The 21487-nt window shown below is 36.8% G+C and overlaps 1 protein-coding gene across 4 annotated transcripts in view; it reads left to right on the forward strand.

Annotated features, from left to right (window-relative positions):
* SNAP23 (synaptosome associated protein 23) overlaps nt 1-20601 on the forward strand; it is a 38481-nt gene extending 17880 nt beyond the window's left edge. For 2 of the 4 annotated variants that reach the window (XM_043471586.1, XM_043471588.1), the window contains 8 exons: nt 4465-4568; nt 6142-6183; nt 6598-6646; nt 7493-7610; nt 11589-11621; nt 16449-16607; nt 17590-17734; nt 19080-20601. In XM_043471586.1, coding sequence (XP_043327521.1) covers nt 4512-4568; nt 6142-6183; nt 6598-6646; nt 7493-7610; nt 11589-11621; nt 16449-16607; nt 17590-17734; nt 19080-19145 — 669 coding nt within the window. In that variant the 5' untranslated portion in view covers nt 4465-4511 and the 3' untranslated portion in view covers nt 19146-20601. The remainder of the gene's footprint in view (nt 1-4464; nt 4569-6141; nt 6184-6597; nt 6647-7492; nt 7611-11588; nt 11622-16448; nt 16608-17589; nt 17735-19079) is intronic. The other 2 variants (XM_043471590.1, XM_043471589.1) reach the window with 1 other exon arrangement.
* The last annotated feature ends 886 nt before the right edge of the window (nt 20602-21487 follow it).

Here is a 21487-nt window from a genome sequence, read left to right on the forward strand (position 1 = left end):
TTGGGATCAAAGTTTGGATGCTGGAGCTCCTGCTACTCATCACTATGCTAACCTGCTCTGAATGGAAGTTTCTACTTGTAAATACATTGCTTACCATGAAAGTCTAATCAAAATATGCCAAAGAGAATTGCAAATTATATCAAACTGTTAAGAGTACAGTAATAACTATAACTCATAGAGGAATTTACATCTGTGATTAACTTTAAGAGAAGGAATAAAGTAGGAAACTAATTTGGTAGAATATCTTAATGCAAACTCCTTGCTTTCTGGTATAAACTGAGTTAATACCTTATAAAATCATTCTTATATTGGTCTTGTCAGGAATCGATTTAAAGTGCTGTTTCTTCATTACTTCCTGTCTCTCCCTTTTTATCAGTGGAGACCTAGATCTCCTGTTAAGTTCTAAGTCCTTTGTTCTTTGTATTCCTTCTTCCCAGGAGTATTATTTTCTTTTTCTAAATTAGCATAGATGTTTTTCAGGTTCTAAATTATAAAACAGCTGAAAACCATGATTATTCTGGTCTTTCTAGTTCTTCCTTCAGTTTAACCATCTTTGAGTCTGTGGAAGAGATAAAATTTCATGGTATTACTAAAGGAAGTGTCTGAAATTTTGAAATGAGTCATCAGGTAGAGTGTTTAGCTTATTTTCTTATATTCAACAGTTCTCATATCTTATTAAGGGACAGTGCATTCAGCAGTAAGACTGTTTACTAGACCATGAAATAACCTTGATTTCAGAGTTGATTCAGCCTTGAATAATCAATCTGGTCTTTATTGACTCAGTCACCTTAGGCAAATTATGTAAACTCGGCCTGAGATTCCCCACCTATAAAGTAGTATAACAGACATAATATGAATGTGAACATATATGAATAACTTAGATGAGTATAGACACATAGTATATGATCTGTGAGCATTTCTTCCTTCCCTCTCCCCCAAGGTTTTATAATAGAAAAGAAGTTAAGGAAGGTAAATTAGGAGTGTACTAGTAAGCCCAAATGAACCATAATAAGGAAAATAGAGTGTAAAAGCACCATGAAAAATCTTACATTTTCATGTCAAAGGCATACAAACAGCATAAGATCCCAGGAGCACTGGGAAAACAACACAGATATTTTAATCTATTAGGGAATACCTAAGCAAAGTAAGTTTAATGGGATCATTGTGTCAAGTGATGTTTCATTTTCCTTCCCCTCCCTCTTCTCTGATTCTCCTTAACATTCTGGATAGCCTTTCCTGATTCTATGAGAAAAACTTCTGGAGATGATAAATATGAGTAAAGCTGTGTAGCTCATTCTAGCTCACACCCTGCCTGACACTTCTGATCAGTTTAGTAAAGGCTAAAAAAGCCTGGGGAGTATTATTCTTTGTCTCTCTTGGGCCTTCCCCTTAACAATTCTGCTTTGTCTCTCTCACTCCCGTTTACTATAAATCATGTGCTCAACACCCTCAAAACTCCAGAGTAGAGCAGTCTTAGGCAGCTCTGTCCTGAGAGCAGCATGCCGAACATGTGAGAACTTCACAGAAGCCCGTTTCTTGTCTTGGTGTCATCTGCTCAGGGAGGAACCAGAGAGCCTAGGCAGCACTTTGAGTTCAGTGAAGGGTGTGTCCTCCGAGACGGCACCATTGCTGTGCCAGGAATGACTCTTCGCATCTGCTTCCCAGCTATATTTGCCCTTTTTTTTTTTTTTAATCTGCCTTTTTGATAATTAAAGGCAAGACAATGGAATCTTCAAGTTTGACAGAGGTCAGTTTTGCATTCAAACCTCTGTTTGAACCTACCTGGAGTTTTGCTCATATGTACTAGGAGAGTAACAAATACTGGCTTGTAATTAGCAAGAGTCATCTGTAGGAGTGGAATTAAAAATTATGCAATTTGAGAGATCTGAGCTTCTTTACTTGCCAAATATTTTCCTACCCATAGGATACTACGTGGGAAAACCTAATAGGGATATCATTTCCAGGTACTAATTGATTAGTGTGTACTGCTTTTCTTATCACTTTCTGCATTGTGGGGCATTTAGGAGTTTTATATGAGAGGGATAGATAACTTTGGAGCATCCTGCCTAGGAAGGACAGGCTTAAAAGGTACCTTGTAGGGGCTCTAGGAAGTAATGGGGAAGAACGAGGCTGCCTGGGCAGGCAGATGGGAGTATTCTAGAAAAGAAAAATGTATAAAAAAGATGAAAGGGTACAAAGCAGCTTCCTTTTCTTTTCATAATTACAGCTATGAAAGATTGACAAAAGAGAAATTGTATGTAACATGAACATGTGTGATTAAAGCTAAAGTTTCATAAACAACGAGCAAAGTAGTAAAACGTGGTTCTGTTTATACTTATATCTAATGATCAGTTCTTAATTTAAGAAAGACCTTTATATCTTTTAAATTTTGTATTTATTTTTATTTTTTGACTGTGCTGGGTCACTGTTACTTGCAGACTTTTCTCTAGTTGTGACAAGCTGGGTGCTGCTCGCTAGGTTGCCGTGCGCGGTGTGTGGACTTTTCATTGAAGTAACTTCTGTTGTGGAACACAGGCTCTAGGGCACATGGGCTTTAGTAGTTGCGGCTCCTGGGCTCTAGAACACAGGCTCAAAAGCTGTGGCGCATAGGCTTAGTTGTTCCTTGGCATGTGGGATCTTCATGAATCAGGGATTGAACCCATATCTCCTGCATTATTAGCAGGCAGATTCTTTACCACTGAGCTATCTGGGAACCCCCTATATCTTGATTACGTATCTTAGTATATGAACCTTTTGCTAGAGCCACAAGTCCTACTATGGCACATAAGATGTGAAGTTAAATTTGCAACTTTGGCAGTTTAATAATTTTAATAACAATAATTTTATTAGCATTAATGTCTTTAATCAAGGCTCAAAATCTAAATTAAATCTTGGAATGGTTAGAAAGGACAGTAGAATTATAAACAAAACTCTAAATGTAATGCCTTCCTGTCCTGGGAATGGGATATTATCACTTTTTTTTAGATGGTTCTAATAAAAGTGTTGGTTAGCTATGGATGTGACTAAAAAGATCTATATGTGACCAGCAGGCCATTCTAGATCATACACATGTTATGGCAGTTTTTGATTTGTAGTTCTGTTTATTTGAAGGCTTTGTGCTACTATTACATGTCATTTTCTTTCTAAGATCCTCTTAAACACTTTTGAGAGTACATCTTGTTTTTCTACTTATTTGTTCATTCAGCACACATTTACTGGAGTACCAACTCTCAGATCCTGTTAGGTGTTATAGGTACAAAGACATAACAAAGTCCTTTCCCTCCAAGAGTTCAGTCTAGTATATTCTCAGTTAACAAGCCTCCCTGCTTGTCAATGAGTGTACTGCGTGGCAGGATTTCTCAATCTCAGCACTTTGACACTGGGGGCCAGATAATTCTTTGTTGTAGGAGGTTTGTGTCAAGGAGCATTATAGGATGTTTAGTAAGCATCCTTGGCTTCTATCAGCTAGATACCAGTAACACTGCTCCTACCTACCCCCCAACTATTGACAATCAAAAAATTCTCCAGGTATTGACAGATGTCCCCTGATGATAAATCCAGAATGTGAACCACACTTTTATGTGTCATTGATAAAAGGCTTTTGTATAATTGGTTTTCAACATTTCACTACAAAGCTAGCAAATGTAATAAAAAGAACACAACCTAGTTAAGTCACACAGTGCTTATTATTACAGGTGAGGGCTCAAAGAGGAATACTATACACAGTGTGTCACTGTTAATAATTAGAAGGCAAGACTCTTGGAATCTTCACCTATTAAAAGTTTTATTTTTCAATTTGGATGTCTATAAGATCACTTCCTGAGTTACTATGAGTTACTAAGTTACTATGTGCGAGAATAATGTACAGTTTCTTAGGGACTTCACTAAAATAACAAACCATATAGTAATTGGAAAGGGAGAGTCTACTATTAATAAAAACTAGTTCTTTTCTGAGCTCTTTGTATCAGCATTATCCTTTTCTTGTTAAGAGTGGAAGTATTCATTTTCTCTGGTGAAAAACCCGGAAGACCAGCACATTTTTAGAATGGTCTTTGTATTCTGTAGGCATGTGACTTTGAATATTATTACTTTACTAATGGAATATTACCTGGCTTGGACTTCTTCACCTTATTGCTTTTCCACATTCAAACAATGTACAAAGAGCATTCTACAACCAGGAATTCATTTTGATAGCTTCTTGAAGCTTGTCCTTTAATAATGCCTTCCTTCTCAAAGTAGAGGGACCACTTTCCTATTAGAACTGGTGCTTCCCTGGAAGTCCTGAAACCTGAGTCTTAGATTCAGCTCTAGTACTAACTTGCATTTGTTTACCATCTCTCAGCCTTAGTTTCTTCACCTGTAAGATATAGATAGATAAAGTTAGGTTTATTTTATCATGTTTTCTAGGTAAGCATCCTAAATTCCACAGTCTTTGCAAATGAGCTTGTTTTCTTATTCTTACAGAATATCCATATTTCAGTTTCTGCACCTTTCAAGAATTTTAATTCACCATGGATAATCTGTCAGCAGAAGAAATGCAGCTGAGGGCTAACCAGGTTACTGATGAGGTAAGGGTTTTATGTGGAATAAGTCATTCATTCTCTTTCACTTTTCACAGTGGAAGCATGGCGGGACCTTCTTAGAAGACCATTTTGGCCTCTCCCTAGTCTGTTTATATTAAAGAATGCATTTGCCCTTGAGTGCCGTAACTACTAGCCTCTTATTTTGCCAACTCATCCAAAAACTAAATAAGTGCAAACAATCTGTATGATTTGTTTTTAAATAGTCATTGCTGAATAGTGACTTAGAACAAAGATAGATATGAAGAATTCTGGATGTTTAATTTTAACAGAATTTTCTAATATCTGTGTAATATCCCTGGATTTCTGCTGACATTACATTTTTATAAATCCCATTAACTATACTCTTTCAAATTTTCTCTTAAGCATCTGGTAGAAAGAAAATAACTAAAGTTATATTAGTAAACTTTATTTTTTGTTTTAAAGAAGGGAGGAGTGGATGGGCTAGCAATCTTTAAAAATAAAGTAGCATCATGAGTATGGCCTGTGATCAGATTTGGGGGGTGGGTGCCGGGGTCCAGCCCCAGCAGGATCCAGGGGAACCCTCAGGATGAACGGCGTGGGCGAATGAGAGAGTGAGTGAGACAAAGCTCGGGGCTAAGTCTGAAGTTTATTTTTGCACGGCTCCTTTATACCCTTAACAACATCTTTGGGGGAAGTGCATATTGCTTACACACAGGGCATCTCAAAACATTACAGCAACTTGACCTTCAACAGAAACTGGATGTCACCCACATACTTTTTCATTCACAAGAGTCTTTCTTATCATTTGGCCTTCAGGCCTGCTAACATTTTATGGCTTGCACCTGGTGTGACTTAAGCAACTTGAGTAGCCGACCCTGTTTTTCTTATAATTAATCTATTTTCTTTCTAATAAGCGTCATCTCTATGGGAACTAGATAGGATTAAATTTTTACAGAACAGAAATGCGAAGGACTGCAGAAACAGCAGATATGGCACAAAACAGGCTCTTAGTCTAAAAGTTAACCACCTGCAAGAAGTCACCAGCTAATCTCTATCTAAAGTATTTTCTATTAGGCACATTTGTGGCTATCATATTTGTGGAGCTTTTCTCACCCCGTGAAGGGGCCTATGCTTAATAGTTTTTGTTAGCGTACTGTGCTTAGGATGTTTAGAACAATCAAGAGCATTTTGTGCAATGAGATCACACATTTATCAAACAAGCCAGAATGCCAGCAAAATGTTTGAACTGAAGCATTTCCTTCATCTCTGGCCCCTTCATAGGGTACCAGCGTCCACAAGATTTATTAATTAGGGTTTTAAGTTGGTCTTCATTCAGTGAAAGAGGAGCAGGAGAGCTCTCGGCAGGCAACACAAAAATCCGCAGCAGGGCAAACAAGAACAACAGCAGAAAAGGGGGGAGGATAGAGGGTAGGGTAGAGGCCGAGGCCAACCTGGAGGGTCCCTTATCCTAGACGGCCTTGCCTGTCAGGTATTTTCCTCGTGACCTCGTCACGGGCAGGACCTCCCATAACGGCTCCCGACAGGTGGGGGTGTGCTACATATTTTAGAATGCTAAAACTCTTTTTTTTTTTCCTAGTCTCTGGAAAGTACAAGGAGAATCCTGGGTTTAGCCATTGAGGTAAGAACGTATTTAATCATCAAGTTAAGTATAGAAACTGTATAGAAGGAATTTTGATAACACAGACTAGAATTACTGTTGAGTTAGAATGATATTGTATCAATAAGCTTTATTATTTGAAATCGGCAATTGCTGAAATTGTCAAACCATGCACTAATGGGCCTTTTTGGCTTTTCTAATTGATAGTATTGGAATATAATAGGGAAAACAATTCACCATGAGTTTGTGACTTAATTATTGGGGGGGGGGGGCGTTAATATGTTAGGGCATGTTGGTTTGGGGAGGTTAGTTTTCTTCTAATCCTCTGAGAACTTAAGTTTCTAGTGTTTCTGCCTTGCTGTTTTCCAGACTTTGTAGCTTTTGTTTCTGTTGGTTTGGTTTAGTTGTGTTATCAGCTTTTTTCCCTTCTTTTAGTCACAGGATGCAGGAATCAAGACTATCACTATTCTGGATGAGCAAGGGGGTGAGTTGCAGTCATTGGCAGGAACTCTTTTTTTTTTCCTTTATTTTTTATTAGTTGGAGGCTAATTACTTTATAATATTGTAGTGGTTTTTGCCATACATTGACATGAATCAGCCTTGGATTTACATGTGTTCTCCATCCTGAACCCCCTAGCAGGAACTCTTGATTTGATTTAGAATGCCAAAAAGCCTTTTCAAATCAGCCACATTTAAAATTTATTAAGCCTTTGGGAGTACCTTTCCTTTGTAAGATAAGAGTGATATTTTGCTTCTTTTCTTCTGATTTAATTTATATCATGTTTTGTTGCCTATTTGGGGTGGGGGTCACAATATCCCATTGTCCACCAAGTATTTATTTATTAGGTAGCGGGGCTTATTGTGTGCACTGGTCATTTGTGTCCTGGACATTATGATATTCTTTCATCATTTTCAGAAATCAAGTTACATCCTTGTGGAATTGGAAACATTGCATTTGATTTGGCCCTGAGCAATCTGGTCTAGTTTTTATTCATCTTAGGACAGTCTTTAGGTTTTGAGCTTATTCAGTAATAGAAATGCTAGGAATCTGGTCCAGTGAGGCCTAAACCAATCTTCACATGCTCCTATTATACAAATTTCTTTAGAACAAATCTTTCCACAGTCAGAGGCCAGATACCCTAGGATCAGTATGTGAAAGACTTTTAAATTCTGGGCAGCATGTAATGCCATCTGGCCCTGATATAGTCACTGTGATGAATTGTTGGTGGATTCAGGGTTAAAGTTTGCTCTTCCATTATACTAATAATAGCACTTTCTGATTGGCAGCATGAATGTAACATAAAATTTAACTTCCACAACTTATTCTTAGAACAACTAAAACGCATAGAAGAAGGCATGGACCAAATAAACAAAGACATGAGAGAAGCAGAGAAGACTTTAACAGAACTCAACAAGTGCTGTGGCCTTTGTGTATGCCCGTGCAGTAGGTGAGTTGGTAAATCCAAATCTTTTTCAAATAAATCCAAAGTGAGAGTATTACCCTCAGAACCCCCCCTTTCAGCCCCCAGTAAGTGTTGCAGGGCCTAAATAAGAAACTTGGTTAGATCAACTTAATCTCTTTCTCCTTCAGGCAGATCGAACTTTTTATGTAAATGGGCACACTCGCTGAAAACCGTCACTTAAATTTGATCAATCTTTTGATCAAGTCCCAATTCCATTTTTAAATAATACATGAAAAGGTTAGGAAATATCCATCTGGATAATACATAGCAGGATGAAATTAGTGTGTTCTCCTTTCAAATAAGGAGAATTAATAAAACGTGTATTCTGTGGTAGGCACATGAGGGATGGCCAAGGAAATAAAGGACTTGGATCCTGGCATCAAAGGACTTACCATGTGGTTGGATAAATGAGACAGAATAGCAGAAAGTAGAAGCTATAGAGATCTAGTGCTAGATCTGTGATATCAATGGAGGCTAAGGGTACAGAACTACTAAAAGTTATTTTGGAGTTCATCTTAGAGGACAGAGTGGACTTGAGTTGGGCTCTGAATGATTAGAAAGATCTGGATGGGCCTGGCAGAAGTGGGAAGACATTTCCTGTGGAAGATTTAATGTAAATAAAGACTACAGAGGAGCTTGACTCAACTGTACTACATGATTCACATGGAGAAGTGGAAAATAAGACATAAGTAGGCAGTAAAGGAAGTTGAATGCCAGCCTAAGGGGTTGATTGATTGGAGTGGAGGATATAACTGCACACCAGGAGACCAATTAGGAACATTTTGTAAACTAGGCCTGTGAGCTATAACCTTATTATTAAGATTAGAGAGAAAAGTGTCAGTCAGATTCTCTTTAAATCAACTGAAAGAAAGAAAGAAAAGTGAAGTCTCTCAGTCGTGTCCAACTCTTTATGACTACATGGACTGTAGCCTACCAGGCTCCCTGTCCATGGAATTTTCCAGGCAAGAATACTGGAGTGGGTTGCCATTTCCTTCTCCAGGGGAATCTTCCTGACCTGGGATCAAACCCGGGTCTCCTGCATTGCAGGCAGACGCTTTACCATCTGAGCCACCAGGGAAGCCAACTGATTATGTGTCAAATGTGAAGAAAGCGAAGTCGCTCAGTCGTGTCCGACTCTTTGCAACCCCATGGACTGTAGCCTATCAGGTTCCTCCATCCATGGAATTTTCCAGGCAAGAGTGCTGGAGTGGATTGCCATTTCATTCTCCAGGGGATCTAAGGAAACATCAAAAGAAGACTGAAGATTTGAAGCCTCTAGTAAACTAGGAAATGAGAAGTCTTCAAATATTTGTGTATAATGTATGAGATAATACTTGACAAAAAAAGATTTCATTCTTTTTAGTGACTTTATTATTAATATTTCAATTCTCTCCTTAATCTTGAGTAAAACAACCTCCATGTGTTGACAAATAACATGCCTATTCAGACAAAGATGAGAAGTCATCCATCAACTTTGAACTTCACCTTTGGCCGAAATGACATCATCTGAGGATTAAATGACTTATCTGTTCTGCTGAGCATATTCACTTTTAAAACAGCTTTGTAACTATCCAGTTGTCTCAGCCGCTGTGATATAGCAAGACCAAGATACAAAGGTTTACAGACTCAGCATTTTTTACTCCTCTAAAGGAGTTAGGAATGGAGGAGCTTTTGTTCTGTCATACTTTCAGTTAAGTGTTTTCATGTGACAATATTCTTTGTGCTATTTCTACCTAAGAAAACCTGGTTAAATGATTTATTAGTCAGCTTTAGTGTTTGGGCATAAGAAGCCAAGAAAGACAAGTCTGTTGACCTGTTTATTTAGACCTTGGTTGACTCTCCAAAAGTGTATATTTTAATAGCAATCACCTGTGAGTCAGGGTTTACCATATTAAGCAAACAAGTTAGAAACACACAGACTTTTTGATTAAACTCTTAGCTATATTTTCACACTCACTTGTGCTTTTCTTCTATGTTCTGTATACCCTCTTAGAAGAGGTCAGGGGAAAAAAATAGTACATGAACTTCCTTGAGATAAGTATTAGAGAAAAGCAAAGAAGAGGAAGTTCTCTGTAGAGCCTAGAGCAAATTATCTCTGAATGAATCCTGAGATGGTCTAATATCATAGAAGGTGGGAAATGGAGCTATAGAAGTATTATTTTTATTTTTCTTTGTGTACCCAGCCAAACATGGGCAGGATTTTCTTGGACCATAGGTAGAGTATGCTCTTAAAGTAGTCCGTCCTCAGTTGTTCCTTGAAGAGAAGAGAATAGTATTTCAATTTAAAGACTGATTTTAATTGCCTTCCTTTCACCCATTTCTCCTTTATACCATTGAGCCCTTGCCCTCTATGGTATCTCTTCTGTTTTCACTCCTGCCAGGGGCGTGATCTTTCTAAGCTTATCTGCTAATCTGTGTTTCAGTTAGACTTATCATATAAATAGCCATAACATGAGCTTCTCAAAGGCAGAGACAGCATCTTAGTTTTCTGTATAAAGCTAGTACTAATTATGGTACTAGTAATAACAGCTCAGGTCCATAATCTCTCATCTGCCATTTAGAAATCTAAAAATTTTTGAAAGCCAAAGGTTTGTTTTTAATTAGGCTTCAAGATGTAACCTGAACTGAAGCTGTTTAATAATCTATCCCACTCAGTGTAATGTTAATCTGTTTCACTGCAGAAATATTGATATATGTGATTATGTGGTACTGCTCAGGATGTCTCACATCCAAAGATTTGGATGAGAGTTGTGAGCCTATATATTAATTTAGGTTCTTACTATCCTGAACACTTGAAATGTAATCCTTACAGTAACCTTAATAATGAGATAGTTTCTCTTACTATCACCATTTTGCATATGTGGAAACAGAGGCACCAAAATGCTACGCTAGCAAGTGGAAGAGCTGAGATTAAAAAACAGGCGGAGCCCTAGTTTTTAACTGTATGATGATACGTTGCTTGACTGGCAAGAAAAGAATGAAACCTTTTGTTGCTGCTATTGTTAGATGTATTGCTATCTAGAAAATGTCTTCAGTAGATTTGTTTTTTGAGATTTCTTTTGTTCACTGGTATTCATTGAAGACATGTCAACAGATCTTTTTTTAATAAAACATGGAAATAGCTTCACTTAACAGAACTGTATTATAAGAGAAGGAAATTTTAATTTTAGCTCATTCTTTTTAAAGGACTACTAGAATTTAAAAACAGACTACCAGGATTAAACTTTAAAACTGTGAATAAATGCCATTCTCTTAGCTTGCTACTATTTGAATCCTAAAAGCAAAAAGCACAGATCCTTATTAAAAATGTTATGTGTTTGTCAATAACTTGTTTTTTTGTTTTGGCCTCGCCTTGTGGCTTGCAGAATCTTAGTTCCCTGAGCAGGGATTGAACTGTGGTTCCTAGCAGTGAAAGCGCTGAGTCTCCTGGACCACTGGGGAATTCCCTTTGTCAGTAACTGATAAGTCGAAATTCTAATTAACAAGAGTTTAAAAAGAGGCAGGTTTAAAATGGGAAGTCTCAGAATTGTTAGCTGCCTAATGTCCCAGGTTAACCATGGTCAGACAAAGTAGTCTTTTGCCTTAACTTGCCTCTCTGCATTCTGTGCTTATGTTGCCAAATATAATGGCACACAGTTTCAAGACAGGTTGGTATTTCTGGGCAACCTTACTAGAGAAGTTAAAAGTTGGTACTACAGGTTTTATACTATTGAATCTTAAGTCATATTACAGTATAAAGATTCAGCTCTGATTAGTTAAAATAAATATTGAATTACTGTATTTTAGTCAACGTATGAGTGATTCCTTCATCCTACTCACTGGAAATACAAAATATTGAATATTTTGCCTTCTTTTCATGTTGATTCTCATAATTTTAGGACAGAACATCATTGTTCAGACATTCTTAGGAAAAATGAAGTATACACTGGTTTAAATAGTTTTCTTATTTTTCTTTTTATCTAGATTCTCAGATGTTGGTTGTTTCTATGAAATCAGGCAGGAATTTAAATGCATTATGTTTTGAAAACTCTAAACCTGCTTCTGTTCTGTTTGATTGGCATTCACTACTTTCTGCATTTCATTCTCTCACTTAATCTCTTCCTTTCTAATCTGCTTACTAAAAATGAAGATTTAACAGCAGAAGCTGAGCTCAGTAACTGATCAAAGGGAACTGTAAGATGCAGTCTTGTGGCGCAGTTTGGGCTGTTAACCTGCTGTCTAAAGGTGATGCTTCAGGTGACTTTTCTGTGCATGTGCATGGATTTTGTGAATGGTGGAGACTCTAAAAGCTGTGCTGTGGTGTGTAATGTAAAGTGAATTTGTTCTTGATGAGTGCTGTTTGCCAGAAGATTGGATTGACAAGAAGATCTTAATTTATAATAACATCCTTTGACTAATGGTTCTGATACTAAGTTTTTGCTAAAAAACATTTAAGATTATAAAACTAAAAACACCCTTAAAATTTCCAAAGAAGTTTTAAATAGGTTGATCTTTATAGAGAATTGCTGCATTCTAGTTCTGATCAAAGGTAAGGGGATTCAGTCTAAATACATGGACTGTGATTTCAGCTTCCTATCTTGTGTTAGGTTTTCCTAGTCTTTTCTGGCTCCAGAATCAAGATTTCCCCAGTTAAATATTGCTTCTAATGATTTTGGATTCCCCATGATTTAGGCCACTACCAAACTGAGGAATTAATTGCCAATGTAAGTCATCTTAAATGCCATTCGGAACAAGGGGGGTATAAATTTAAGATGTTATCATATCTAGTATCTCCTTTTAAAAATAAAAGTTTGCCTTCTTTATATGTTATCACCTGTTCCATAACACCTTTTATGCCATATGTTAGCTTGCTGTGGTTTCGTATTGAATTAATGCACAGCTAACCAATCTTAACTTTTTATGAAAGATAACCCTCTAGTTAGCCTACTGTTTATTATAATATTTGACTCCTTAATTTTGGATCTTTATGGGAACTTTGAAGACCATAGTTAAATGTTAGAAAATTGTTTTATTTCTACCCTTTGTTTCTTGCTCTTCTTTTTCTCTTTTCTTATAACCTGATCACTCCCCACACATGCACACCCTTGTAATTGTTATAATTGGTATTTTAAAAAAATATTTGTTTATTTGGCTGCATCAGGTCTTAGCTGCAGCCCATGGGGTCTTTGTTGAGTCATGTGAGATCTTTCATTGTGGCACATGGAGTCTCTTGCAGGCATCGTGGGCTTCAGTAGTTGCTGCCCACAAGCTTAGTTGCTCCAAGGCATGTGGGATTCCATGTCCTCTGCATTGCAAATCAGATTCTTAACCACTGGACCACCAGGGAAGTCCCACAACTGATACTTGTTTGATCCCTTTTCTCTTTGGTATGAAAGAATTATAGCTAACACTGGGCTTTCTTTTTACTGTTTTTGTTAGTACTAATGTTGACAAAGCTCAAAAAAGAAATTATTAAAGTTATTGTGTTCAGATTTGTAGCAGCTTCATAAATTAAAGGATATTTCAAATTCTTATTTTAATCATGCTCTTTTTGAATGTGATATTTATCTGAAAAAATACCTGGTATTTAAAGATTATTAATTGGGCTTCCCTGGTAGCTCAGACAGTAAAGAATCTGCCTGCAATGCAGGAGACCTAGGTTTGATCCCTGGGTCAGGAAGATCTCCTGGAAAAGGAAATGGCAACCCACTCCAGTATTCTTGCTTGGAGAATTCCATGGACAGAAGAGCCTGACAGGCTACAGTCCATGAGGTTGCAAAGAGTTGGACATAACTGAGTGAGTAACACAACAAAGATTATTAAAGTCTTCAAAACTGATAGTCGAGGTAAATCTAACTTTCTAGATGAGAGTTCTTAATTACATTAAAATCTACCCCAAATTTGCTTAAGCATTTTATTATGAAATCTAATTTTTTCCCAGAGGGGCTGTTAATTTTGTTATGCAGAAGAGTTTTGTTGCAAATCAGAATGGTTTCTTTCTTTCTGTAGACCAGAAACAACCCTGGCCCCATTGTCTTTTTACATAGCTATATTCCAACTATTTTCAGCTGCTTGTAGATCTCAAAGCTCAGGAATGGTAATGGGTGAGAAAAATAAACACGCCAGTTGGTAATTTGTGCACTTAAAGCCGTGAACTTTTTAACTAAGGATCAGATTGAGGTTGAAATGGAAGAACAAAAATATTTGTCTAATGCTTACAGAATAACTTTACATCAATTATCAACAGCTTTGTGAATTAATAAATATTGTTATCTTATTTTTATATATAAGAAAAAGATGCTCAGAGATGGAAATTTGCATGAGACTCTGTAGCTACTGAATGACAGGTCTGGGATTAGAATTCAAGTCAATTTACTATAAATCTTGTGGCTTAGAAAAATCCTGGTGTATACATTTGCTTCCTCCAGATTAATTCCTTAGTGTCCCAATACCTAGAAATGCTAAGGTAGACTACCAGAGTAATTTAAAATATTCCTTCTGCAACAGATTGGAAGTCTCTTAGTGTTTCTCTTCCCTGGTTGGAAGTGACCTATTGAATTTAAATAAAACCATAGTGACAATAGAAGATTCCTAGGCTCCACTCCATACAAATTGAAATGGAATCTTCAGAGTGTAGCCTATTTACCTGTGTTTTCAAAATCATCCAGTTCACTTTGGTGCTCAGTCAAGTTTGGGAAATAGTACCTTTTAACGCACTTGAGACCCTTTGAAGGAAGGCAAATTAATTAAATCATTATTGTTTTTATTAGATACACAGCTGCCTGACAATGCCCTCAAAAACAGGTATCTTTTAGGGTTTTACAACTCAGTGGGAGAAGCTCCGTGGTAACAGCATGTGGCAGGATCTTAAGCAAGCCTTATTACCTAGAGTACAGGTGCTGAAAAAGGATGATGATATGCCGTCAACAACATATAAAGATCACTGCTTTGTAAACATGCAGAACATGTCATAAATGCATAAAGAAAGCAGTATAGCTTTTTTTCCAACCTGTTTGAAAATGAATATGAAAATTCAATTGAAGTCAGCTTTTTGCACCTTTTCCCTTTGATATTTGAAGAACATCTTCAAAGATCCAGTCCTCTTAAGGAGGAAGAGTTTGATAACCAGTCTGATTTTGTTTTAAATTATGCTTTTATTGAACCTCATTCACAATATCATATTAAAACAATCTGTTTGTACTTTATGCCCCTTATATCTTATTGAAGGAAGAATTCTCAGAAGTTGAAGGAATTTCAAGTGTCATTTTTTTTAAGGTTGAGGAGGTTGGAACTCATGTATGTCCCTTGTTAGACCAAGAGCCCACAAATCCTGTCCCAGTCCAGTGCCTATATGCGAAGACTCTGCAAAGCACACTGTCTTATTATTTAGCGACAGTTTGAATTCCAGCCCTCATTATTTAACCTGTTTTACAATCTGATATCCTAGTAAGAGTCCCACTTATGTTATTTCTATTAATATTTCTGGTTAACTTTCTGATAAATTTATATCCTGTTTATTTTGCTAAGTTACTATTATGCTGCTTTAGAATTTTGCCTGAGAATTTTGGATAACATGTATCTTGTTAACAGAGAATACATGTAAATGGGTTTTCTACTGAACAGAAATTATATATAAATGTTCGTTCAAATAATGTGTATCCCCCCTTGTTCCAGGAAGGATTTAACATGGCTTATTAATAACCAAATAGATTGATTAATTAAACATATAGTACCCTTTCTTTAGCACTGATGATTAAGGTCTAAGATCCAGTTCTTGGTTTGCCAAAACTGAATCCTCACATGATCCTAATAAGGAAGGACCCTCTACTTTCCTAAAATCTCTCCTTTGCTTTTGCAATTTCAAAACTTCATTAATATATCGTGGAATCAATCAGAAACCAACATATCCATATACTACTTTTTGTTTATAGAAAAGAAGAAACTAAAATTGTGTGAGTGGAAACTTTACCTAGCCAAGTAATCAGTAAAAAAAAAGTTTTGTGTTTTTTGTAATAGCTACTTAAAAGTCATTTTACCAGGTTCCTTTTCTTGCCATTTATACCAATTTAAGTATCAAATCCCATGGTAAAATTCTGACTTTGGCTAATTTTTAGTTGTATCAGTTAATCTAAAGCATATACTTTTAAGAGTTTTGGATCTAGGATCACTTTTTTTTTAAGGTGGATAAGTAAACCCTTAAATGAAAAAGCCCTAAACCAAAGGATACAGTTGTGACTGGTAACAGTGTGGCCAAGTTCCTCATTCATTACTTGTTTAATTTGGAAATAATTCGTGCCTTTCTTCATGATATTTGTTTAAGAAAACTTTTTTTTTAAGAATTTAATGTTATGAATTCTAAATTTTAAAAATGGGTCAGGTGGAACTACTACAGTTTAAGTAAGTGGGCAGCTGAGGTCTAAGAACTGCCCATTCTCTCTCTCTCATCCCTCATTAACCTCTGAGATGCTTCTAAGAAACCCTTAAGGCATCCCAGAACACCTTTCCTAATTTTTTTCTAGTGTCCTTTAACCTTTTTTCTGGAGTGTGTCAGAGGCTAGGGGAACCTGAAGAATCAAGTAATTACATTTTGCTAGTTAATAACTGCTCAGTGAAGAGTTGGTAAAAAGTAGTTTAACCTTGAAAAATTTATTTTTAATGTGGGCGGGTTTACACAGTTCATCTTTTCTCTACGCTAGATTGTGATGGAGCATGGTATAGATAATCTAGATCTAGCTGTATGTAGCTTTTATGCTAAGGGTGCTACGGCATCCCCAAGGTAACAAGCACTTATGATGACATTTCTCCCTCTCCTTTTTGGTGTCTCTACACTCCTGACTCATATAGGACAAAGAACTTTGAGTCTAGTAAAGCCTATAAGACAACATGGGGTGATGGTGGAGCCAGCTCTGCTAGCAACATAGTATCTAAGCAGCCAGGCCGGGTGACAAATGGTCAGCCTCAACAAGCGACTGTAGGAGCAGCCAGCGGGGGATACATTAAACGGTATGCCAGCTCTTCCCAATATTTTTACCCTTTTCCTAAATGAATGTCTTTCTCTGGAGGTTGGGTGTATTTAGCCATGAACAGTAACTTATCAGTTAGAAACAGCATTTATTCTTTTTTTTGGGGGGGGGGATAGTTGGTTTTTTCATGGTTTTTTTTGGCTGCAAAGCATGTGGGATCTTAGTTCCCCAACCAGGGATTGAACCTGGGCCCCCTGCAGTGGAACCACTGAGCTCTAACCACTGCACCACCAGGGAATTCCCTTATTCCATTTTAAAATTTGCCTTCTGACAAAATGGTGACTGGGATTGTTGACCTTAAATGATGGATTAACTTTTCTTTATAAAGTACTTTCCAAATTATTCAAGTAGTCATGTTTTATTTCTGTAAATAAGATGTGCTTTAAAATGTATCATTTAGAGTAGGAGTTGGCCAGATCCCTGTAAAGATAACTGTAAAGGGTCAGATAGTAAATATTTCAGATTTTACAGGCCATAGAATCTGAATCATAACTACTCAGTTCTGTTGTAGGGTAGAATCAGGCAATGGGCCACATTTGACTTTGGGCCAGAATTTTGCAACCCTATTTTTAGAGCAGTGGTTCTTTAGACTTAAGTGTGTATCAGAATCACCTGGGAGGTTTAGTGAAACAGACTGCTGGGGTCCCTTCAGGAGATCTGGAGTAGTCTTAAGAATTGGCATATTTTCATGTCTAACAAGTTCCCAGATTATGCTGAGAATTGCACTTTGAAAAACCTCTAAAGTCGTTTCTTCATCTTCTCTTAAATGGCTTTAAGACATTGTTCTCTCTTGAATCAGCCTTTCCATTTTCACTATAGAATATTTCCCAAGAATGGTAAGCTGCGTCTGTTTGTGTCTCAGTTGCTGACGTCAATTTGCTTATTTTTACAAAAACTAAATCCAGACTCAGTCCATGTATAATTCACCCAAAAGTACTGAATTAAGTGTCTTTTTGTAATAGTATAACAAATGATGCCAGGGAAGATGAAATGGAAGAGAACCTGACTCAAGTGGGTGATATCCTAGGAAACCTAAAAAACATGGCTCTGGACATGGGCAATGAGATTGAAGCTCAAAACCGACAAATAGAACGGATCACAGAAAAGGTAAGAGCTTCTTACTGCCACAGGAAAATATCTGTACCTTTGTGCCAAATGACATCCAGTACAGTGTTCAGTAATAGACATCTTGTACTGTGTACTCTCAGGGAGAACAACAGGGATAAGATTCTGTCCTCACAGGCCTTACAGTTTTGATGAGTTTCTAACATGTTGAAAAACAACAGTCAGGTCCTCCTATCTCTTACTTAGTTGGTCCATTTTATTTTATGTTAAATTTTTTATTTTGCCTGAGCTAAGTAGTTCTGTTGATATACAGCAAATAAAATAACTTTATTGTTGGTTCATTTTGAAACCAAGACCTTGGGATCAACTGGATTTAAAATTCATGAAAATTAAATTTATTAAAAATAATAACAAAATTTCACCCGTGAAACTCAAATCTCTTCTAACCTGTGAGCTGTCAGGGTTTTTTGTTTGCTGTCTTTCCCCTGAATGAGCAGGTTAGCTTTTGGAATTTTATTGTGTTAGCTAAATTAGTAAAATTCCTGAAATTAGTAAATTCCTGAATCCTCATCTCATGAGTCAGTAGGTAACAATCAGTTCTGCAGAATGGTTCTTGTAGGGTGGACACACAAAAACAAGAGAGAGTCCTGTGAACAGCAAAAAAAGTGTGGTTGCTATTTTTTACTTCATATGATCTAAAAGATGCTGAAATTAAACCATGTTCAGTGTTTGGTAGTATCACAACTAAAAGCCGTTCTTGTTACTTCACTAAAATCTCAGTATACTTTAAAGATTGGGGTTTCTCTGTTGAAGAATTTATGATGGATTTCACTCGGGCAAAGAGTGGTTCATCAGATATTTTCAATGCTGTTATGTGGGTGTAGGCTACATATTTCCCATCATTTTCATTTACAGATAGATGTGGATGGCAGTCCATCTGTTCCAGAGATCTTGGGGTAAATTATTTCAGTCTCTGGGTTAGATCTAGGGTAACTCCAGATGAGATTTCTCTGGTTCGGCTCGGGGGACTCCCACAGGATCCAGACCTATAGCAGAGAAGAGCATTCTTATATTTTCAATGCATCTAAATGCAGTTGACTAGAAGATGCACCCTAGTTTCAGACATGTTAAACTGTGAAAAAAGATGTTACAGAACTCACGAAATATTAACAAGTTCTTCTGTTACATCTTTGTCATGTTTATACACCCACGTTTTTTCAAATGCATTTGATATTGTCACTTCTTGCCCAAAATGAGTTTTGTAATGTGACTTTGACTATTTCTTGAATTTTCTCAGTATATCAGTTACTCTCAGCATATGAAATTTAATGCTTATTAGAGCAACTTACCTTGTCAAGTAATGCTGGTATCTTTTTCTTTTTTCCAGGCTGACACCAACAAAGATCGTATTGACAATGCCAATGCCAGAGCAAAGAAACTCATTGACAGCTAAAGCTACTGCTGTACTTCTTTATCATTTATTTACTTCCCCAGCTCCTCCTTCAAAGGCATCACCTTTCCAGAATTTGAAATTTTGGTTCCACACTCTTCTAATCAGGAGATGTGGAAGAAGATCTAGGAGTAACAGTCCCCCAATTTTTTAAATTTTCTCGTTTTCCCTTGAGGGTATTCTTAGTCTTCCTTCAAGCATTTTCTTTCTCAGTCCATACACTTAGGTTGATTTTCATACATCATTTATAGTGTTATTTTTTCATCCTCTCCATTTACTTTAGCAGGTTCTTCTGCTTTCAAAATTTGGAAGTGTTGCCAAAGACAGCCATGTGAAAGGAAGCGGGAGGCAGTGGGGGCAAGCACAGGGGGTGAGGCAAGAGATAAGAGGTTGTTACCTCAGTAAAACCTACAGACCCTAAAGCCAAAAGTGGCGTAACCACAGTGAATATCTGGTAGGGTTTAATTTTTATTTTAAGTTGCATTTATTGCCAGTTTAGGCAGTGCTTGGTTTTGGAGCCTGGGTACACAATGTTTTTGTTATGCATCACAACTTTGCAACCTCTGCTTCCAAAAAAAGAACAGAATGAGCTTTTTTAAAGTAAGCTTAATTTCTGAACTCTTGGTGATTCACCTATGTACATAGATTCTATGATCCATTTCATATTGCACATATAGGAACACATGGTATAAATGAGTAGCTTTATTTTCATATTATTAATAGTATCATGGTCCCATTACAGGCCTATTAACCTCATAAGTTTGTCATTAGTCTTTGAGGAAAAAATATGTAAATATGAATGTATAACATGAGAATTTCTCTCCACAGCAGGGCTTAAAATTTTTTGGAAAAGTTTGACAAAGTATCACGTGAATTCAGATTTACCTCAACGCCAAGAATTATGTTTAGATAGGAAAAAAAACTTATTTTGATCTCAGGTAGAAAATAGTTAGATTGCTTTGAGTTTTATGTAGCTTTAAACTTTTTTAAAATTAGAATTTATTCTGTTTAACTAAAAATGATTTAGAAGATTATGCCTTTGGTTTACTTATTGATGATTGCACTATCATTCTCTTTTGTGCTCCACTTCCAGAATCACATTTGTTTATAAGTGTTAGAATCTTACCAGTATTTGTCACCTTTATTTAAAAACCAGCTTCTGCACACTTCAAGGCTATTAATGTCGATTGGTTTGACAAATAACTACTGTTTGATCCTTACAATTAAATTTTGTAACTAATGGAATTGTTTTTTCAAATAGGTAATATGCTTCTGTGACTGCTTTGGGGGGATGGGAAGCAGTAATTTTGTCAGCTCTAATTTGACAAACTGGATAAAGCAAAGGTCCATAAATCAAATGGCACTGCAATAAAGAGCTGACTTTAGCACCCTTCCCAGCTTACTGGAAATATAGGACTTTCGCATCTGTGATTTGTCATGAAGTTCATTTTAATCATTACTAGTCTTTTATTCATTTGATCTTATACACAACCAACTGAAAGTGTTTGTGGGTGAATACCACAGCCTACTTCCTGGAGGAGATAGTTAACATGGGAAACTTTCAAAGGCTGAAAGGAAAATATTTAAAGCAAGATTTTAATTAGGCCTTCAGAAATGCCACATGCTGAAAGGAATAGTTTGGCAAGTAGTACTAAATGTGTAAAGCAAGAAGGTATAAAACACTGTAGTCTGTTCTTTACATAAATGCCCTTCCTAAAAGCATTAAAAAAATTTTTTTAATGCTATTACAGCCAAAGGAAATTGTTCTGAAGATACCAATATGCTGTTCCAACAGTATATAATTGGTTAGAAGTGTGAGCTAAGGCACCAGATTGTCTGGATTTATGCTGTAGCTCTGCCACTTCCTGGCTGAGTGACTGTAAAACCATTTTTTGCCTCCGTCTCCTTGTGTGTAAGGAGGGATTAATGATTTCTACCTCATAGCATTGCTGGGAAGACTCAACGTGTAATGCATGTAAAGCACTTAGAGCAGTGCCCAGCCAATGTAAGAGCTTATTTCATTAGACTGCTGATAGCTGCCCTTCTGTCTAGAGTGGAGCTCTTTTTGGGTCAAGGACCTCTTTGTGAATTTGGTGAAGGATAACACAGCCTCTCTCTCCAGAGAAATAGACACACAAGCATACACATGTGAATCAGGAATAAATGGGTCTTGAAAGCCCATCCATGGATCCAGGATGACATACTTTTCCAAAGCTTCTGCTACTGAGAAGAAAGGAATGAGAACCTAGAAATTAGGCTCATAATACACTAGGAATAGAAGCTGTTGACCTAAAGTTTTCTCCTGTAATATTGTCTGGAAACTTGTTCCTGTTGCTTTTGAAAGG

The sequence above is a fragment of the Cervus canadensis genome, chromosome 6, assembly GCF_019320065.1.
Source record: "Cervus canadensis isolate Bull #8, Minnesota chromosome 6, ASM1932006v1, whole genome shotgun sequence".
NCBI lineage: Eukaryota > Metazoa > Chordata > Mammalia > Artiodactyla > Cervidae > Cervus > Cervus canadensis.